The sequence below is a fragment of the Loa loa genome, assembly GCF_000183805.2.
Source record: "Loa loa unplaced genomic scaffold supercont3.99, whole genome shotgun sequence".
Lineage (NCBI taxonomy): Eukaryota > Metazoa > Nematoda > Chromadorea > Rhabditida > Onchocercidae > Loa > Loa loa.
This window is the reverse complement of record NW_018108279.1, coordinates 83,317-106,422: the sequence shown is the minus strand read 5'-3', so window position 1 is coordinate 106,422 and position 23,106 is coordinate 83,317. Positions and strand designations below refer to the sequence as shown.

The 23,106-nt window shown below is 31.5% G+C and overlaps 2 protein-coding genes across 2 annotated transcripts; one reads left to right on the top strand and one right to left on the bottom strand.

Moving 5' to 3' along the window:
• Positions 1-1,440: 1,440 nt before the first annotated feature.
• On the top strand, positions 1,441-19,128 carry LOAG_02843 (hypothetical protein; the record flags this gene model as incomplete). The annotated part of the gene is made up of 32 exons (XM_003138380.1): positions 1,441-1,625; positions 2,278-2,413; positions 2,721-2,884; positions 3,194-3,344; positions 4,139-4,293; positions 4,887-5,113; positions 5,829-5,989; positions 6,418-6,552; positions 6,814-6,927; positions 7,620-7,739; positions 8,105-8,320; positions 8,789-8,956; positions 9,275-9,469; positions 10,517-10,705; positions 11,011-11,235; positions 11,667-11,803; positions 12,520-12,682; positions 12,896-13,033; positions 13,413-13,553; positions 13,829-13,924; positions 14,064-14,233; positions 14,409-14,562; positions 14,916-15,056; positions 15,166-15,315; positions 15,772-15,894; positions 16,279-16,532; positions 17,162-17,345; positions 17,764-17,903; positions 18,110-18,251; positions 18,423-18,533; positions 18,702-18,881; positions 18,979-19,128. The coding sequence occupies 32 exons, from the start codon at positions 1,441-1,443 to the stop codon at positions 19,126-19,128; spliced, it is 5,115 nt and encodes a 1,704-aa protein (XP_003138428.1).
• Positions 19,129-19,560: 432 nt separating this feature from the next.
• On the bottom strand, positions 19,561-22,831 carry LOAG_02842 (3' exoribonuclease). Its single transcript, XM_003138379.2, has 8 exons — positions 22,715-22,831; positions 22,216-22,415; positions 21,593-21,680; positions 21,358-21,451; positions 21,096-21,214; positions 20,582-20,717; positions 20,292-20,382; positions 19,561-19,883 (listed from the first exon to the last, which is right to left on the bottom strand). The coding sequence occupies exons 1-8, from the start codon at positions 22,792-22,794 to the stop codon at positions 19,768-19,770; spliced, it is 924 nt and encodes a 307-aa protein (XP_003138427.1). The 5' UTR covers positions 22,795-22,831; the 3' UTR covers positions 19,561-19,767.
• Positions 22,832-23,106: the final 275 nt, after the last annotated feature.

Genomic DNA, 23,106 nt, shown 5'->3' with positions numbered 1-23,106 from the left:
TGTGATATTTGGTTTATTTCTTAAAAAGTTTCATTTTTTATTCAAATTTATGGTTGGAGAGTTTAAGGTTTGTAATTTAATCATTTCTTTCTCTTTTATTTTGCTTGGATGAGGAATGTCAATGTGATATTTTTTATAATAAAAAAAGAAGCTATAATTATCTTGTTGGAAAAGGCAGATAAATAGTGAAGAATGCATTTTAAAGGAAATGGGCAAATACAGATTAAATAGAATTTAAATAGACAAAGTTAAAAACTCGAATATCAAAAAGGAAGGCGAAGCGTCGTCAAGTTGATCCATTCATCCAAAAAAAAGGATCACATTGTAAAAATTCTAAATCAATTAAATATTTACTCGTCAAAGATTATCACAGTGAATTAAAATTTTAATTTTAATTTAGCAAATATTGTAAACATCATTCATAATACTTCGAGTTTTATTTATGCCATAAAAAAAATTCATCAGTCTGTTTTTAACAAAAGGCAATGGAATGTTTATTTAAAATTCATTTTTAAAAAAATCTCAACTCTTTTGTGCAATAACAAATTTTTGTAGGCATACTTAATTCAATCAGGAAAGAATAAAACTCAAACTCCTCAACCACAATCGCTATTATTTCTGCTTTTGGATACAATGACCGTCGATATTACAATCACAAATAATGTTATAATGGATAATCAACAACTAAATGCGACAAAGTGAGCATCTCATTTAATTTTATAAGAAAAATCAAAGAACTCCATAATTTTGCGCTCATTATTATTAATTTTAATAAACACGTGAAGTGATTATTTCAGAAAGCATTAATTTTAGTATATATCAATGAAAAATAAAGTAGAAAATGAATTGAATAAATTATGTATATAATAATCCGACTGAAATGATTTAATGAAAACAAAAAAGAAAGAGTAAAGTGAAAGGTATATGTATCAAAAATTTGTCCTGAATAATGGGTTATTCAATCCATTTGGTATTTGACAAATGGTATCAAAAGTATCGCAGCTACGTTATGCCAACATATTCAAACAATTTTTCGAATTGGAATTTGCTGAATAATTTAATTAAATTCTCATAAATTTTGGCCTAGATTTCTTAACTTGATATGCAATTAACAATAGTAGATAGTATCATTGCACAAATAAGTTGTCATTCCTTAGTTTCTAGACCAAAATAAGGAAATACTGTTGAATTCATTGAACAGAACTATTCAATTAAAAAAATAACTAAATTTTAGCCAACAATGTAAGCATTGCCCAGCAATATCATCAATTCCGTAAAGAATGAGTAATTTCCAGAAGACAACAACGGGAATTCCATACAGTCTTCCTGATAAAATCTGCCAATCTTTTTTGCAGGATATTTCTGACAATAAACTTGGAAACGTTGTTCCCCCGGATCGAAATATTTTGCACGCAAACAATTTTGCATTTGCTAAACGAAATGCTGCAAAGTGTCACATATTGTATGGCTGATACAGCTACCGTAACATCAATGATCCATTTGGATGAGACACAGAATACTATCAGCAAAACGACGGAATCAATCATCGTTGATGAAAACGATAGAAAGCAACAAAAATGGATTCTTACGATGTTATATTTGTTTCGGAGAAACAAAATGAACACGTTTGTACCATTATATCTCTCACTTTTTATTCATTTTAAAATTAATTTATACACATAAAATAATGATGAAGCAATCTGAAGTGATTCGGCTCAGTAATCTTTAGATTTCGCTAATCATTAAATCATTTCATCAGTCCATCCATCTTTCTGTCTATCTATCTATTTATCCATTTATCTATTTCTACCATGTTTTTCCATTTTGTTCTTTTTTACGCTTAATGTAAGGTTATCTGATGAATGGAGTATCAGACTGTTCTATTTGACACTTTTACTTTTAATAATTGCTTTTGTCAATTTCACCTCCATATGTTTCCCTATTTCCTTCCATTGAAACATTTAATTTTTCCAAAATTTCGAATTTTGAAATGGTAAAAGAAGACGTAATCGTTTATTCTCAGCTCTAATCGTTTGACCATTTGTAGGAACAAAATTATCCGTTTTTTCAATGTGAAATTTCACGAGTTGTTGACCGCTTTAGTAACAATCTTTCCGGATAGTCTATCTTACATCACAAGTTATCGTTTACATTTCATCCTGTTCGAAATGTATCGATCAAACAACATAGTTTGTAGACTATGATAAGAAGTGATAAGGTTATGCGATATAGGAATGAATGTTTGTAATTTTAAAATCCAGATCATCACATTTTCAGGAATATGACTAATGAACAGAAACTGGACGTTGCAGAATTTTCGATTACCCTTAGTAATAATGCTATCATTTCGGCGATCAAATTTGAATCAAAAATTATGCATCTTATCCTGATGCTGAGAATTTTCAACACCAAGGTATGATTAGCAAGAATTACTAAAATAGTCTTACACTTTTGTAATATCTTACGCAGTATCGGTATCGTCAAATACGTTTGATATGTCGTGCAACTTACTCTTATACTTCTAGTGTAAATGGCATTTCCTATGAGTAGCTGAATGTTGTATGAATTACCGATCTTCAGAGACGTACTACTTTCAATCCTTCCGATAACAAACATTTATTTACTTACTTGTTCCTTAACATGTTCAAATTAAAACAAAATCTAATTAATCAAAAATTTCGAAAAATCATTAGTCAAATTTAATGAATTGTTTGTCGCAGATACATCATAACAATGTATGCATTGTGAATAAGCCGAAAAAAGCAACGCAGAAGATTGCACTTGCAATTCAGGATATTAAAATGATGGTTACCGAGAAGGGAATTCCTGATATAAATGCCATATTTCGCGGTTCTCTCACTGCAGTTACTAGTACTTACCAAAGGTTTGGTCATATTTTGTCAGGCCTAAGTGCAATTTTTTCTCTTTACTTAAAGAGACAAAGGCAATAATCCATGGGAGAAATCATAGGCTTAAATAAATTAATCATAGGCTGAAAATGAAAAGAAATTGATATTAAGGGATTTCAGAAGATATGAACAAATTGCAAAAACGTAAAAAAGTTAATTCTCCTCGCATGCATGCAAATTTAATAACTGATAAGAGGGTTGTTCAAAAAGGGGTTTGTTCATTTTACACACATGTATGCACGCATTCATGTGAGTGCATAAATCGAAAAAAATTAAATGTTTAGAATATATGAAGCGAACAATTTGCTAAATAGTGTTTATTTGGCTGTAGAAAGTGCGAAATTAAATTACATCATTGGAAGTTCATTTATGATTGATGCAGAAGACAAGAAAGATTATGATAATAATGAAAGAGATAAAGAAAATTTGTCTGCAGTAAGTTAATTATCCATAGTTAAACATCTTCAATGCTATTTTCTGATATTGATATAATAGATTACTCATTTACAACAGCAATTAGTAATTAAAACTTCAACATCAAAACGTATCTTTTCTTTTAACTATCAAATTTTATTTTAATATTTCAAAACATACGATACATCAATTAATCTATTTGATATTTGAATGAATAGCGGATACAATAAAATTGATTTTTGCTAGGGTTTCATCATAAGTCGTTGTAAAAGCGAAATATCCATCTCTTATCGTAGAGTTAATGTACCTCATATTTATTTATTTTTTGTGTTTCTCCCTCTGTTCTCTCTCTCCCCCTTTGTCTTTCTCTTATCAGCACATAGTGGACTTCATATAATTAAAAATTATTTGTGTCGGAGGGGAAAAACGGTAAGATGACACGGCAGGAAACAAATTTATAATAATTTTGATAGACAAAGAGTCGAGAGTTATGGCTTTAATTTAAACTTCGGATTTGAGTCTTCATTTTCTCCGACTTTTTCAAACTGTTACATTAATTCATACAAATATCTGATATATCTCAAAAGTTTGAAATCTATTCGAAAAGTTGATTTCAATTTTTTTGTAGATCGATATATTGGTTGAATCATCAGTAATGTTAAAATTAAAATCAAATTTCAAAATTATTACAAGAGAAAAACTGTTTTTTGTATCGTATCTCAAAAGCGGATTAAAATTTTTTTTTTGATACGTTTATATCACTCTTATCAACCATTATCATATATCTGTCAGTGGATCATAAATATCTGTTGTAGTCCTCATCAAATGAACATCAACGAACTAAGGAAGTTCAAGAAGCGATCCAATTTAACTTTGATGTCAAAATATTGCATGGAGAATTGAATGCTAAAATTTCATCAAGTGTCACAGCAAAATATAATTCCAAAAATACGCATTGCTTTGGAATTTTGTAAGCAAATCGTTTTTAATATGTTACCTATTTCTTCCAATTAAATTCTTATAGCGAGAAATTCAAACGGAAAAGTGTAGATATAATTAATAAATTATTTGTGTAGGAGGGGAAAAACGATAAGATGACACGGCAGGAGATGACACAATATTACATAACATAAATTTTTCTATCATTACCAAAGCAGATTGTAGCTTTTTTTAGTAACAATTCATTCTAACTAATTATTATACATATATCATAATTTGAAATCAAAGGAGAAAGTTTGCCAAACCAAAATATTACATAACGTAAATTATACTTTTGTCAACTGGAAACATAAATAGAAACGTTGCATGAGCTTTGGTTCATTTACGTTCTGCTTAAATTTTCTTTTTTCCTTCGCTATCCATTGCTATTCAACTCGTATTGACTAGCCTTCTTTAGTAGTATTAGTAGTTTTTCCGTGGATTTTATTTTCATTTAGTAATTTTATATCATTACCAAAGCAAATTGTAGCTTTTTTTAGTAACAATTCATTCTAACTAATTATTATACGTATATCATAACTTAATTATATAATGATTTCAGGCAAAATTAAAAACTAATTTCAGTCCAAAAAAAGGTACAGCATCGATTGAAAATCATTTCATTACATATACCTCATTTTATTCAAAAAAATTACCCAAATGGATGCGGTTAGGAAGTTTTTCCATCAAATTACCGTCATTATTGATCGTATACGAGAAATATACGACAAATGAAAATGAAATTATTCGAATGGACAAAGAAGAAATTGTATGCTTCGAGGAATCGTATGCTAATATTGTTATCACTGTTGGTGAGTATTTTTCTGGCAAAACATCGGTTATCAGTTTTAGTAAGATATAATGGCGAAGAAAGAGAAAAGAATTGAAAGATGTGCGAATTTCGTTATGATAAATATATTATCACCTCCATATTTCCAGAACAACTGAAACCTCATGCTTAATGTAACATGACATGATATAAAAATTGTAACTGAGTCGTAATACCTCAATCGAATAGTATTTAATTATTCTATTATCGTAATTAATAATAATAATGGTAATAATAATAATAATAATAATAATGATAATAATAATAATAATAATAATAATAATAATAATAATAATAACAATAATAATAATAACAATAATAATAATAACAATAATAATAACAATAATAATAATAATGATAATAATGATAATAATAATTTATGATGATAATAGTAATAATAATAATTAGTAACAATGATAATAATAATTAATGATAATAATAATAATAATAAATATAGTAATACTAAACTACAATATTAATGTAATGGAAAGTAGATCTCAATAATAAATCATGTTATCGCGGTCCAGTAGTATTTACTTATCTTAAATAACACTCTGAATTATCATTGCAAATGAAACCGATCAAATTTATTTGATTAGTATATGATCAAAAAAGGAAAAATGATTGAGAAAAGTATCATTGATTAGATCGAACAAACAGACCGTAATTATTTACTTACGGATACAGTTATTGTTCAGGGAGTCTGGATCAATCAATAAATACCGATGTATTGAATATGTTACTATATTCACATGAAACAGCCGTTGCTGAAGTTGCACATGTTATGGGCATTGTGCGTAATTCGACAGTATTCAACCGAAATTCTTACTACAATTCACCATTTCTTTTCCAATTACAGGTTAATATATTATCACTTTCCTTCCGTGATCATTAAAATTACTCTTAAATTACCTATGCTTCCATTCATACATTGAGTGAAACTTTTCTTGCTATTATAAATTTTTTTTTATTAAAAGAAAAGGACAAGATAATAATGAGCAAAAATTAAAGATTAAACATTAACTGGATATCCTGAAAAGAAATTTCATTTTACTATTTCTCCCCACGAGTAGATTGCTGGAGCTTTTCGATGGCGTAAAAAGTTTGGTAGGAATAATAACGCCTGAAAAAAAAAGGAATTTAGTTTTACAAGGAGTGTTAAGCCTTTGAATAACAACGAAAAATTTTTTAATTATCGGAACTGATCAGCCATTTATTTGATCATACCAGCTAATTATCAAATATGACATCGTCTAACAACTGTGACTGTATTTTTGCCAATCTCAGATACAGTGCGAAAATGTTGCACCATGGTTGAGGCTGACGTTAACCGATACGACCAATACCGCATTTCGTATTACAACAGAAGTGGTCAACATGTTCTTCATGGATCGGAATATCCTGAATAACAACATTTTCCAGGTTTCATTTTCTCTCTATATTTTTTCATCAGTTGAAAATCAAGGTTTCTTCGCTCAAATAATGAATAATATTCAGTCGAATTTATCATAGGAAAATCTTACATCATTATATTTGTCACCAATCCAATATCAATTACTGCTAAGTTTTAAAAAATGATAATACTGTATAGATTGTCACGTTTGTTAAGCTCATTTCTAACAAGCTTGCTATCTTTAAGCACTTTTAAAGATCTAAATATTGGGTAAGTGACAAAAATTATAGAGACAAATACGAGGTAATATATGCTTTTGTTTAAATTTCAAACTTGGACAAATGATCCGAAACGAAACATTCCAAGACGATGAACTGCGAGAGCTAGCTGATTTCACAACTAATGTTTGTTTTACGTATTAATTCATTTATTTTTGTCTTCTCCAATCATTATCATCTCTACACACCAATTTTTTGGTAAATCAGTCGCGGTTTACAATAATTTGATTAACAAAAATCAAATTACGTTATCAGTTGTCAAACTTCTAAGTGGAGAATTTTAATTATTCACCGGGAATCACGGTAGAGAAGCCTAATTTTTAATAAAATGTTTTTTGAAATTGAAACATTAAATGACCTTTTTCTTAGCATAAAAAGATTGACAAATATTTTTAAAATATGATTTAGAAAAGGATTGACATTAATTCTTTTTTTCCAGTTAGCATGTACATTTCACTTCAGTCCTAAAAGTGTTCCCAACGCCACTGTCATTTTATCCCGTACTGTAATTTTATTAAAGTTTCCGGCAATCATCAGGGTATTGCTATTTTTCACTGATTGTATTTATTCTGTAACACGTTCGATTTAGCTTATTTAATGAAGGAAACTTCTTTCGATTATCAGGAAATTGATTTGCATAAATGTAATCCGATATACTCTAATTTTTTGTTGGTTTTTCATTTTGTTAACTCTTTATCAGTCTTCTCTTCACCTGAAATTACGAAATTTTCACTTTTAACAAATTCTTTTCCTTACCTGCAGTCATTACTTTTAACAAATTCTTTTCCTTACCTGCAGTCATTACTTTTCTTTTTCAGGCGAAGAATATTCTACAAGATTTCAGTCTATCACGTAGTTTCTGGATGAAACAAAAAGTGCGTCATGCAACGCAAGCAGAAAGCGATTCATCGCAAATGACATCACATAGTTCACTTTTAGTAGGTACTTAGTCAGTCCGAAAATAAGAGTTTAGAAAAGTTACAATAACTCGAAATTCTGATGAAATGCTCCAAAATTTGATAGGTCATTCTGCTAATTGCATGCTAAAATGATTTAATGATTTATGGAATTCTGAGATATTGCAATTGAGCCTTGTGGACAGTTCAGTTCACAAAAGTAGCCTCAATTAATTAACCTAGAATATTATGAAGAATATATGTCATATGTATAAAAAGAGTCAAGTTCGTTTCGATGATGTTCCTTACTGAATAGAAAATTTCCGACATGTCTAGTTTGAGGTTAGGGATTGAAATTGCTCCAGTGTAGTAGAAATCATCACATAATATTTCGTTCCACATTTTAGGATGTAGCAGATGGCTTGGTAATGAAGATAACGCTGCTATTTCGTGATCGTACAACGGCATGTATACCGCTTTATAGTAACAATTATCGACCGTTCACATCTGCCCTCTTGTTTGGTTTGAAAGATGCTGAAGCAATGGTTAAATTCGTACAAGGAGCCAAAGCTGAAGCTCAATTTAGCGATTTTAAAATTGTTTTTGTGGAAAATTTCGAAAATGTTAGTCCAACAATCTTTTCGTTTACATCGATCTTCTAAATGTTATGGATGAGAGATGAATGATTAGGCAATTTAGAACGAATAACTTAAAATTATTTTATATCTGATAGCAGCAGCACATTAATGGGAGAATTTCAGGATCCCTTCTTGGGTCATCTACTGATAGTCGAGTTTAAAATTGGAACAATAACATGCAATGATTTCTTATTAATTTGTCGTTCTCTCTCATAATCCCCATGACGTGAATTTTTCTTATCAATTACTGTTTTATTCCGTCATTGCATACAGAAAGTAAACTTCGTCAGGCTATTCTTCCATTCCCTGTTACCAATCGGATAATTATTGTAGAAGACTGAAAAGCCAAGCAAATTGAGGTGATGGGAAGCCTGAATATTATAGCTCAAACTTCTTGATATATTTTGTTTCTTTCGATTCTTACAGAGATATCTAGATGCTACTGTATTGCAGGCCATGGAAGAATCGTGGATTAATGGCCAAGAAGTTACATCGACAAATTTTATATTCTTCCCGCTTGGTGTTTGCAAAATTGTTGTGAAGTCTTCAAAGTCGAAACACTATAAGCGAGTAGCATCTGTACAATGCTCAATAAAAGGCCTTATCTTTGATATTGATAGCGTGAGTTACATTTTTAACTACTGCACGTAGATGAGGAGGAATGCATGTTTCTCTTGCAATTTTAAGTTTTATGTATCAATCTAGTATGAAAGTATCCCAAGCATCTGTTCTGACCAGTGAATGATTTCTGAAATAATCTAATTAACGAAGGGCTTGAGATAACCAGAGGTGGAACTATTTTATAAATGTAATTAAACCGATTATTAAACTGCTTTCCAAAGATAATTTATAATTTTTCGTGGATTTGGAAAATTTACTGTTTTCAATACTGTTTCAAGAAAGTTTTGAAAACAACAAAAATGTCTCAATATTTTATAGCGTATTGGAAATTTGGTTGGCGCAGTGTGGAATACGTGTGCAGCAATCAATGAAGATCAAGATGTGGATGCGAGTGAATATGAGCCGATGAAAATTGTCATAAGCGAAGTGGAATGGGATGATGATATTAATCCGAAAAATGAATATGCATCGATTGTCAAACCGGAAAAACGAATTCGTTGGGTTGAACAAAAGGTTACAAATATCATTACCTTAAAAAAGTCTAAAAAAAAACGGGAAAAGGAAAAAATCAAGTTTTCAAAAAAAATTCAAAATCAATACGATATCATTTCTCAATTGTCTTTGAGTTCAAAAAATAAATAAATATTGAAATTAAGAATTTGTTTTTTCTTTATCTTGTTCATATGAATTCTCTTTAAGCTAATTCTGCTTAACATCTTTAAGAAATGCATGATAGCTATAGGAGCTAGAAAAGATATATACTATTGATTATTAAACTAAATAATTCCAGTTAGCTTTAATTAAAAAGGTGTGAATAAGTTTTAAGAAAAGCTTTAAGAAAAACCAATAGTTTCATGGGACTTCTTTTCTCCCTCGATGATTCAGTTCATTTTAGAATCGCCAGTTTTTATTTGGATAATTTGATCCAGATATCTCGGACTTTTTCCAATTAACAACAAATATAGAAATGGAAAGAGAATGTAGTAAATGCAGCCTTCTTGCTCTGAACTTGTAAAGGGATGACTCATTTATCGTTGAATTAATAAGAATTTTTGCGAGACATACAGTGCTTTCTCCAATGTAATATTGAACTAATGCAGTACTTCCTCAAACAGAAAGGAATAAGCATTCTGTGCTGTGAGATTTCTATAACAAACAAAAAAAACAATAGGTAAAAAGGAGGGAATTTGCGCTAATACACTAATTTCATAGTTAAATCTTTTCATGTCGTTCGAAATCATTTTGTTTGCTTGATGGGCAATTTATTTAGTAGGATCGGGGTTTAATTAAGGTCATAGTTTAAGTTTGACCAAAAATCAGAGTTTATAATCAGAGATTAATCGAAGAAATAAAGTGGAATGATCTTAGAAATTAGAATTAAATATCATATGTTGCTATTTTGAGGATCGATGAAATTCACCATATAATTTATTTTGATTAGTTTTTTAAAGATTGGTTAAACAAATGAATATTCATGAATAGGAAAAAGGAACAACAAATTAAAAAAAATAAAATCAAGCTAACGGAGTAAGAAGTTATTTCGCTGATGGAAATCTTTAGATTTATGAGCAAACGCAGAAATTGGCTGTGATAAAGTCTCACACAACAGATGTCGCATATCAATGGGAATTGCGACGTTTGAAAAAACTTCAGCTAATTCGAGTGAAGCAATTCAAAGAATCGATGCTTGATCGCTTAAAACGACAAAAACTACAAGAGAAACAATTAAAAAAGGCAACAATTACAGAGGTATTTGTAAACGATTGAATTTTCGTTTTGAAAATTAAATATTTTTTCAAAGATTTATTGTTCCTTGGATGCATTTTGTTGGAGTAAGTTGTAAATTGTAGGAATAAATAAGTGTTGGGCTAACCTAGACCTAAATCACCTCTGTCATTAGTTCAAGCTTAGTTTCTCGATTAACGAAATCGGACGTTACATTTCTCTAATTCCAAGATCGCTTAATTTGTTTAGCATGTATGTGTTGGAAGCATGTTCCATTTCATTTGATGGCTAATGTAAAACGAACTATAATAATTTACAAATATTTGCAGGACAAAGCTGGAGATGAAAAAGATCTTGAGGGAAAATCAGACAGCAAATCAGTTACAGGAGAGCAATCGGCAAAATTCCTTCGAGAAACTACATCGAGTGACGAGTTAAAAGGAAATATTGGCGGTACATCGTTAGGAGAGCATGAGATTTTTGACAAAATGAATGATAGTATGATGAAAATTGATGAAAAAAAGAATGGTGGATCATTCGTATTTGACATGCAGGTGTTCAATAATTAAGTGCTAAATTCTTACTTAAGTTTGGTACCATTGTCATTTCTTATTTCCTTTATTTCTCCTGGATCTTTTGGTGTCATAATCATGTTAATATATCATTGATATAGCCTTAGGTAATTGGGAGTAATTTAATTCTTTTTTTTAAGTAAAAGAAGTCGAAACTGAATTTTTTAAGCCGAAATTCTCTTCTATCCTACCTCTGTCATTTTCATTAAAACTTTTCCCAGTCACTGGCTACTTATTTGGTAGCAATGAGGGAGCTTATTTTCAAAATGAAATTCATGTATGATTCCAAATATTACTGCAAGTATCGACAACAAACGAAATCGTTTAATTTTTAAAAATGAAAATTTTCGCTGTGTATTAGTAAATTCATTTCTTCAGAATCTAGCAGAAAATAAAATTCGGAATTTTTGCAGTTTTTTGGCGAAGCCGGCGAATGTATGTTGCGAAATAGAATTTCAACGGAGTTTGCGAGTACGACAAATGCTGCTTCAGATGAAATTAAAAGGCATGATGAAACCAGTGCAGGACTCACGAAAATTTCATTACCAAGGTCAATTCGTATTTCTGTTCCTTCTATTTTAAAGTATAGAAAAAGCGAAGAAGAGTAAGGAACGGAGGAGGAATGTAAAGGGATTAGCACAAGGAATTAGAATAATGTGCTCGCAAAATATGCATGTAGAATGCATGCTTTGCATGATGATACCAAATTCATTTGTTGCTTGTAGCAAAAATTTAATGATTTACTTTGCAATCGGAAGGATTCAGTGCATAAATGCTCATCGTGATGCATTTTGCTGACGGTAACATTTGGATATTTGTAGTCACTACAGGTCATTGGACATTTATACTTGCTACGAACTTTCATCATATTTTTTGCATTCCAAATTTAATGTTTTCTCTCTCCATTTTGCTTAGCTTTTCTTAGAAACCTTTGCGTTCAATTTTACTTCTTTTTCTATGATATTTCGCAATTTGTTAGTTTATCGATAAGATCATTAAAAAGATAGGACATGATAGCGAATCATTTTCTTAATTTTTGCCTTTTCAAATTTGGTTATTACAGCATCGAAGCGAAAATGTATTATTCCACCAAATCTTTTCTTGTGTAAGTCAAATCTCTGTTTACTCAGATTTAAATTTCAATATCAGTTAATAATAACGATAATGATCGATCAATTTGATCCACGGGTGGTTTTGTCTTTGGCAAAAATACTTTCAAAATTTTAATATAAATTGTGGAAATTCTTATTGTAGTTTTGTATTTAGAAGAAAATCAACCCCGGCAGTAACATCCAATGCTACTTCCATACCATATTTGTATGTATCAGCAAATGTGGCTAATATGCCTGAGGAAACAGGTCTCACTCCACTTGTTGCTGATTTTTTCCAGCAACTGCTGGAAAATTTACCTCAACATTTTCCTCAGCAGGTATAATTATTTATTCGTTTTCGGAACTCATCATCCATTTTTGCAATTATTCGAGTATTCTGCTGAATTATGATCATAGGAACTATTGATTATGTTGAACTGTAAATTCTAGCGTCATCAACTATACATTTCGTTCTTCAAGTATATTGAGATTAATTACCGATTACGTAGAAATATTAATAGAAGACGGTTTCTTCATTTTGATAATTTCAGTCAGAAAATGAGAGTGACACTTTTAGTATGGCCGATACAGAATCGTTGTTAACTTGTATTCATTCCAAATTAATGATTAATATCTTACTTTCAATAACCATCCAGTCTAGTTCACTTCGTTTCGAAGCTCATCAACAGGTTTGCTCCGATTCACATGACATTACTTACCAGCATGCTCAATTTTGGCATTACGTTTCTCATGTACAGAAGAATTCCCCTTCAATATAGTTACAACTTCAGATGTTCATTTTAATGAACCTTTTCATTCTTTCTAGTTTCTTTCCGGATAAATTAATGAAAAAGAACAAAATCAAGTAGTACATGTTTTATGAAAAGAAGGATAAAATAGAATGTCTAAAACTATATTTTGTAATGTGCTGTTAAAATATAAACCAGTTCGTAAAGTGTAAATCTAGTATTTTATATATTTTTAAATATTCTAAAGATATTAAATATTCTGATAATTTTAGCAAGAAAATATGAACAATTTATAAACTCATTTGCTGATTGTTTCCAGAGAGCAGGCGCAATGGATCTTTTATTACGGTTACCATCATTAAAGCTTGTTGCTTCGGTTCATAACGACACAATTAACAACGGTTTCGATATTTCATTAAGCTTACAGTCGTTTTCCGTTTGTTTCTATAATCCTCATCAGGTTTAATTCATTCATTTTCCTAAATTTGTCCGGACTTTTTTTCTAAATTTTTTGATATTTCAGTCCAATCAAATTGTTGATTTTAACCTGAAGAAGTGACTCAGCCACATTTAGTAATTCATTTTGACAATATCAAAATCATTATATCAAAATCTAAGATAGAAATCCTATGTATAGATCTAATAAATTACGGCTGATTTCTAAGAATTTTACGAAATGCTACTTTTTAGTAAATATGCCAAAATATTTAACAATATTTTTTTTTTTTAATGCAGCCTTCTCCGCTGGATGCATTTGCGCTTACATTAGATATGTTCACCGTTGGTGTTTCACGTACGGGCATATTTTTACATGATAATTCTCATTCAAAGGTTTGTTGTACCGATTTGAGCGATTTATCCACTCAGTAAAACTTGGTATTGACAAGTATTGTTTGTACCATTTTAGGCACAACTTATAGAAATGAGCTTTCTTGGCTAAAAAAAGTAGAAAAATTGAATGAATTTGCAGATTGCTTGTGCAGTCGATATTGGCCAAGCAACATTTACATATGATATGCGAAAATTATCTCAACTGATATCCTTCCCAGGTCCATGGTATCGTAGAAGGATCGCGCAACGCTTTCTGCTCAAGCAAGATCAATTTTCAAAAGCCCAAAATATCGGAGTTGGTCAATCATTGTATGCTATTACATTTGATTCGATTTAGGAAAGAAATTGTTTCACTTTGCAAATTGCAGTACAACGAATACTTGTCACAAATGACCAATGATCATTTGTTTTCCTTCGCTCAGTACAGTCGATTATATGGAAATGATTAATTTCTTTTTGTTAATTTTGTTGAATTTAATTACAGTACAAAACGAACGAGCAAAATGATAGATAAATTAACGCTTGAAGCATCAATAAGTGTTCATTGGGAATCTTTCAAAGCGAAAATTCAGATGTCCAGTGCAATGGGTGACACAAATTGGACAATTGATAAAATTTCTGCAAAAGTTATATTTTGTGTTAGTTTATTATATGTAATCGGCGCATTCTTCAGGATGTTGTAAGATAACGTTATCAATCCGTTTATCGAATAATGATGGAGTGCAAAATATTATTAACAGAGAAATATTTTCATTTTTTAAAAAATTACACTACCAGATAGTACTATCGGTTTACTTTTTTCTTTTTTGTTTTTACTTCATTTAGAATTAATTAGTTAGGTTAAAAATGAATTTATTTCATTCGAATTGCAACAATAAAACTAATTTATTTCGAATTATGTAGTTATCCTTAATTGTAGCCGCTTTTTTATCCTATTTTATCTCAGAAAAATGATAAACTTTCCGAATTTTCATCTCTTTTCAATTTTTAGCTCCAACCATTCGTCGAGCGACGACTGAATGCATGCTTTGCCGTATCATTTTTGGAACAAGAAGCAAAAGGTGGCGCTATCTCCGGATCATTACGACTGTCCAATACTGCATTAGATTTCAGCTGGATATCCCTTTGCAATGTTCGTTTTCGTTTGATCACTTCGCCTATCCGTATGAATTTTCAATTTCCTGAAATAGCGAAATAATTTGAAATAAGTGAAAAACACCTGAACAAATATTTTTTTTAAGCAGCCTACGTCATTTTCATCGATGGTAAATTGTAATGAATTAGAAATGCGAGTTATCTGGATGGGCCGCGTAGTTACTGTTGTATTATTTGACCACCCATCTCTTCTGTTTAATGACGACTGGAAATTATGCAATGATCAACATGGGAAGGTAAAGAATCTTCATAAAGCGAATAATTTATGAATCACTGAGGTGAACGAATAGGTATAAACTGGGATTTATTAAATTTATGAAATCTTTCTTCGAGAAATTGATGGTGACTTTTTTTAATTTTTACTTCCTTATTGTGTTTGAAGATTCCTTTAGAAATGCAAGAGAAATGATGATCTACAGAAAATATTCAGCACAAATCCCATGATACTGTAATGACCACGATCTGATAGTCATCCGATAGCTTAGCATATAGTTAATATTCTGTGAAAATTTAAATTTAATCAAGGATGATGTCGCCATTACACAGTTAATATATATAATTTATACTAGGTCTTTTCCTTAAATTTTGAAGTATTAAGAAGGTCGGATATGAGCATATAATGAATGGAAGGAAAAATTGATATTAACCTTAGGAATTTTGTAACGTTCATAATTTACTTGGCTTATCGACAGGTAAAAGAAGCAATGGTAATGCTTAACGCTATTTTGAAATATTCTAAACTACAAGCTGTTATCACTAAGGCTACATTGAACAGTATTGATAGCATCATCCAAAAGCTCAGCATCTTCTTTAAGGTATCTATTAAAAAAAAAAACGCATTTTTTATCACTAACCAGGCGTGATATATTCCAGATAGCATTTATTCGATATTGACAGAAAATTAAAGGGAAAAATAATTGCAATTAGAAGTATTTTAAACGCGGCTTTAAATGAAGTTCTTGTTTTGATCACAAATAGAATTTATTTTTTCATTGTTGAATAAGATTTATTTTCGCTTATTATTCAAATTGACCATTCATTGTCGACAGAGGGACGTAGGTTTGCTAAAAAGTTCAAGATAACGTAAGCAACTTATCGAGATAAAATTAAAAATGAAACTCAAACGAATAATAAAAACTGTTGGGGGATGTAAGTGAAAATAAAACTTGGGAATAAAAATGGAATGAAGTGAATTTTAGGAACAAATGCAAGATAGTCGCGCGTTGCGCAGTCTAGCGAATGGAAAATTATCAACGGTTAAATGTGAGAAAAAGTCAACAGCAATATTTCACTGGGCAATAATTCTGGATTTGGTCACTGATATGCAGATGAAAAGTAAGGCATTTCCGATGCCTAATGCTAGCAATGGAAGGACAGTTATTAGTGGACGATTTATTTCTATTGGGCAGCAAATTTCATTGGTTCTAATGGAAGGTGAAATTACAGCGAATCGGTACGTAATTTATCAAAATACAAATTTTTTAATGATCTACGGGATGGATTGGCCGGAATTAGGTGTATTATAAATTTGCATTAAATTGGATTATTTTATCCAAAATATTCCTTGAATCACAATTCTGGAATTCAGCAATATTTTTTCAACATATATTCTTGGCTGGAAAATGTTCTAAAGTGAAAAATCAAAACTGAATTTAGCAAAATGCAAATACAACTCAGTGAAGCAAGATGTTAGTAAAGTTGGGCAAAATGGAAAAAATAAAATTTAATCGAATTTCTTATTTAAACAAATTCGTCAAATTATTGATTATATTTTATTTTCTTACTTTTTTATAAAATATCCATACTGCCGGTATACTGAACAGTGAAATTGTAGTATGAGAATGAAAAAGATTTTAGATATCAGCCAACTTCTCAAGTTTAAACTTCTATCTATGTTAGGTATTCTATTGATACAGCAGACCTGATTACATTTTTTAAGGGAAAAAATTCAGAAATCTTACATATATCCCGAATAGTTTAATTTGTAAAATTCTTCATGACTGGTGTAATAAACAGTCTTATCTTGTATTCTCGGAACATTAACCCAAATTTGAATAGATCAGTTAATCCCATTCTGTTCAGCTGGGCACTTTTTTATCTCAATCAACCAACATTAATTTTCTCAAATGCTGCACAATATATGTTTCTTGACGAAAAACAAAATATTGGCATTGATTTATCCGAAAAATTACTACTTAAATTGAGTGGTGCAACGAAAGGAAATAAATTTCATGACAATTGGACAAGTGCTATTTGTAAAGTAGAGGTCCGGTTGCTTTTTGCTTTATTTTCAAATATTATGACAAATTAAAATTTTTGTTCAAATGGAATAACTTATGAAAACTGATCACATTTCCGAATAATATTCGTTTCAGTTTTTTACTAATGAGATCGTTGTTTGACAATAGTTAAGTTTTCTTATATATTTTTTATTGTAAGTGCTAAATATTAGCACTTAAACATTTTTGCCTAAATGTTTACTTTCTTCCTTACTAATTAGCTGTAATCCCGAGATATCATTTAGATCCAGTGTTCTGGTACGATACTACACCAAAAATAGCTTAAATTTATTTGGCTTCGAAAATTGGTCTCGAGAATATTACATTAAATTTAATTATCATGCCTTTACGCATTTGTATGTAGTATGTCTTATCCAACGCGAGAGTTTATGTCTTTTTTTCCAGCGTCGTAAAAATCAAACATGTCCAAAATATACAACGATTCAGGAATGTCTAACATTATGCATCGACGAACCATTAGCTCAGCTTTTCTCAATAAACCAAGACTCAATCAAACCTCAATCGATGGTGCTTGAGCTGTTCGAGTGATTTTTTTCTTCGTTATTCAATCCTAACAAAAAATTTTGGAAATCATTTCATAGGTTTGTAGCAAAACTATAATCATAATGCCACATTCTGATTTCTCAAATCGATGCGTAAGGAAAAACTATCCCAATTTTGCCGCATGAACATATTATCGTCAAAGATAAGCACCAGTACTTCTTTCCTAATTTTTGACTGCGTTTCCTAGACTACCAGCAATGGATTCTATTTTTACGAGCAATCAAAAGGCACCAATTCACTTGGAAAAACTACGAGATGTTAAATCCGAAGTCAACTTTCTTTTTTCATTTCAAAGTATTCTTAGAAATTTAGTAGTAATGGAGATTAAGGTTTGAATCTGTGAAGTGATTAGACAAGACTGCATGCTCAGTGTAACTTCTGCTGGTATTTGTTCAGATCTTTTTCTTCTTTCCCTTTCATCTTTTCTTTAGTAAATCTAACATCGTTGGAAATGTTAATATTTTGTTAATTTAGTATAAGAATACCTGGATTTTATTCAGATCCTGTGTAACGTCATCTGTGATTTCCATCATGCACTTGGTGTCCAAACTGACCTTACAACACAAATCAATTTTCTTCCTGAATTACTTCGATCCTATCTTATGGAACAGGTTTTTATTGTGTTATCCATTACTTTTCACTGTTACATATTTCTCCTTCAAAGCTGTCCTACACATTTGTATATTATATGCCTGAAAATAACTGAAAAAAAAATTGGAAGCTGTCCGGGACCTAGGGAAACTTAAGATCAACATACATATATATTTAATGTAATCCAGGATAAAGTTGAAAAAGGAGTAGGAAGATCCATGGAGAAAGAAACAGGAACAGGCAAAGTTGGAAAAACTGATCAACGACAGTATATTTGCAATCAGTGGAAAGTAGATCCAAAAATACGATTCATCGATAAGGTGAAATGGGATCCTCCAGTTATAGACGAGATTCTGCGCAAGCTACAAGTAAGTCTCGAGCCTCAGGGATAGCTCGAAGCGGAGATGGGGTTAGCAGAAAACGATTTGATCAGAAATGCCGAGAAGAGATTGCTCATTATTTTAGATATTCGATCATCGGAATACTATACCCAAAGTTGTGCAAAGACATATACTGGATCACTGCGATATGTTTGTTTCAAAAGCTCTTTCCTCTATTGTGAAAGTTGCAAAAGAAGTTTCAGTAAAAAGTGACCCAATGCCTGGTCATCTTTAATGGGGAAGAGGAGCAAGAAAATACGATTCAGTATTTATTGTTTAATTTTCGCTTTTTTTTTAATAAAGCAAAATGGAGCAATATGAAACCTACAGACATGATAAAAATCCAGAAAATCCGTAGATCCTCAAATAACCATTTCGAGGCATGGGAAATAGGACAAAAGATATTAAAGCATAGCAGCATATCTCTTAGAAATTTCAAGTAAATCACGACAACAACCGGATGATCCATAAAGTCACCCTTCCAAGTCTAACTTTTAAAAGAAAAAACTGAAAGCCAGTGCCATCGAATTTCTCGGAAAAATTAAGGATGAGTCATTTCCGAAGTTTGGTTGCACCAATACCAACAAAAAAAAGCACACACCTTTGAAAACGAAGCTTTAGTGATCTTGTTGAGGTCAGAACATATAAAACGACAACCTTATTTGGAAACGACATATAATAATTAGTAGCTACCGAATTTCGTGTTTATGGAGCACCATCCTATCATTCTCAACAGAGAAATGCGGCTTTTATTAAATTCCATTCGGCTCATTTGCAGTTCTTCACATGCAACTGCTATCAAAAACTACATCTGTAAACAACGACCTCTCAATTTTCCGGTCTAGAGGAAAAGTCGACAATGCAATTATTTTACTTATTGTAAGAATGTTGACAAAGGTTTTTCTTCCATCCGATTTTCGTCCATTAATCTCCGATCAAGTGCTTCATGTAGTTGGCGCACTGCTTTCAAGCCAATACTGATCATTTCTTCTAAAACTGTACAAAGTGTAAGTGCTATAACTATATTTGCACACAAATGTTATCACCCTTTACTTTCTCAAAAATTTCCTCCACCTTCGAAAAACTGGAATTAAGGCTAAATGAAGTTGGGAATAAATTAATCGGGCTATGATAACTGGACTTGAAACATTTCATAGGTTAGCAGTGCAATAAATTGCGAATATATCTTAAATCTCTCGACTATAGATAATGTATTTCATTCTAGTGACAGTAATTAAACAAAACTTTGAAAAAATTGTTGCAAAATTTGGACAGCATTTGGAAAAACTACAAAAATATGTACGCCGCAATAACCTAGTGTAGAACTTCTTCAGAAGAATGCTGCAGTAGCCCCTTCATGGAGATAATAGGTTTTAAAAGAAAGAAGAAAAAACTAACCAAGTGAATCTACCTCAAGAGTGCCACCACCACATTGCCTCATAAAAGTAATTACGCCACCATTACGCTTCACTACAGACTGGTTACTTTTCTGAAAAAAGTTCTTCACTCAACGTTCTCACAATCTCTCATCTCTGGCTTCCTGTTCTCTTGTTGTAGACGCAAAGTGAGGAAAAGTAACTTAGTATAGATGGATCATCAAGTTCGCTGCAATTTCTATCTTAGAAAATTGGAAGCATCATTGAACAAGACTGACAATTTTGTTCAAAAAAAGTTGGGATTAAGCATACGTTGTGATCGGTATCGGAAACAAAATGTGGAGCAGCGGCGATCCAAACGGATGTGCGAGTGCATGCTTCTTCTGCCAATGAATTGTCAACAATTTTAGCACTTCCAAGTCTATTTACACTGACAAACAAAGGAACTCTGTAACAAATAACAAATCTATAGATGCAAAATTCGAGATGTAACTAGGGAACAGTGCAATTATACGTCATGTTAATCGAATTACATTAAGCACCGTTCCAGTCACAGAGGAAAAGAGAGTTTCGATAGAGAGGAGGATGAATAAAGTCGTTCTACCAAATCCCATTCCTCCGAATCTGAATTGGAAATGTTTGTAGTGGGAAATAACAACGTATGAAAGGAATTTCAGCTCATGAAAGAGATTGAGGGCAACTCATTTGAACAAAGTCTCGTATAATAATAGTTTTATAATTCGTTCTGTTGAATGGATATGTTCGTTTTCAATTAAACAAATTTCATATTAAAAAAATCAAACCTGCTATATCTCAGAACGCATACCTTGATGTATTTAATTTCCAAACGGTATTATCATCCGGCAAATCAATTGTATACTTTCCCTCGTCGGCTGGTCTGACTATAACTTTGCTAATTTCCGTATCTTTCAGTGCTGCCTTAACCTAAAATTACAAATATGTAATGGAAAAGTACGCAAAAATCAAAATAATTCCTCAACTTCTCAAGTTGCAATTACTAATCAAGTCAATATTTTGCTTGAAGCTTATAAACTTATTCTGCAAAAAAAGGAAAGAACTCCACTAACCCCTAAACCTGCTGCATCAATGACATTACCGTCACACTGCAAAAGAACGATATCCACAAACAGTTTCCATACATGCATTGGAGATAGAATCAACCTATGAAAATATATATCTAAAAATACGAGGAAGAAATCCAACATTTTACGAAATGGAGAGCGTGAATCCTAGCATTTCTTCAAATCATCATGCTACATTCGAACTGCATGCTACCGCTATTATTCACATTATTATAATTACTTTTTCAAATCTGGAAGCACATAGTTGTTGTCATAAGCAGCATCCAATGCTGCACTTAACTCATCCGCGAATTCCTCACCACCACGACCTGAAATTACCATAATTTTAACTACTCATTTTTTAAATCAAAACATTGAACGCTAAAGATTATAGATTCCGCATTTCACATTGAAATTAATATATTCCATCAGCCCTTCTTTAATTTCTTATTAGTACAAATGAAAACGAAAATCTCTTTTACCAAAATCTTTAAATTATAAAAATCATCTTAATTTAAAGTATTGAAAAAGCTCTTAATTCCAAACCACTTCCAACTATTATGAATAAATTCTTATCAGTGGTAGACGCATTGTTACATATTATCATTAGTATGCTTAAATGCAGCGTGGGCTCGATTTACCGCAATACAGGCTCAAGTAGAGAATATCCATGGTCTTGCTGAAGGACATCAGGAAGAGAAACATATTTATAGAGATATCGAATTAACTATCCCATACTATATCTGTATCCAGATACATCTGCACCATACCAGAAGCAACATTGCATTTCAATGACTGCATTTCAGTGACGCCAATGACTTCACTGATTAAATTGGTAATTAAAGGCGCACTTCCTTTACATACCAGCAAAGAGTGGAGTGGCATTTGCTGAACAATCAACAAAGAAATTTAGCCGATTCCGGTAAAGAGCAATATTTTCCACACTAATCAGTTCCGCTTTGACACCAATTAACAGATCAGTTGAACCTATTCGGACGCGTGCTGAACCATTTGTTGTTGCCAAAACACCGGTTTGCACTATTACAGGTCGGTAATCGAACGGGCTATAATAAAGACTATAATAAACGGGCTATACTGATTACGAAACATTAAGATAAAGGAAAAATTGACCCTACTAAGATGAGCTTACTGAACTTCTTCTTTGGAGCCTGGGGCAGGACTTCATCCAGAATTTTTTGAAAACTATGTTAACTATCAAAAGTTTCCATAGTGAAGGATATTTCGTTGAAAAAAAAGGAAGAATTATCAGAACATTACCTTGAAACTAAGCGAAAATAAGATAGTGCGGTGTAAAACTACAAATTTACCCAGAGCCACCTAAAATCAACCGTAACATACTTACCTACGTCCATCAGCTCGTAAACCTTCTTGTGCACCATGTATTATGAATACTTTTTCGGCTTCACTCAATCGAACTTCCATTTTCTACAGTTGATTTCGAACTTGCAGAAAACTAAAAAGCGAATGCCCTAATTGCTATATCGAAATCTTAGTCTATCTAGTATCATAACGACACGGTTTTGGAATTAATAACGGTGATTTTATGGTATCACGTAGACTAATTTTCTCATGGTACCATATAGACTAAGAGATCAAGACTCCGCAAACACGATTGCCTAGCACCATACAAGAGTCATAACCCACTAACATACAACCACCACATCTACCATGGGGAGAACCACATGGACATCGTGTCACTATTCCACACCACAGTATCACAACCTGCTCTGCAAC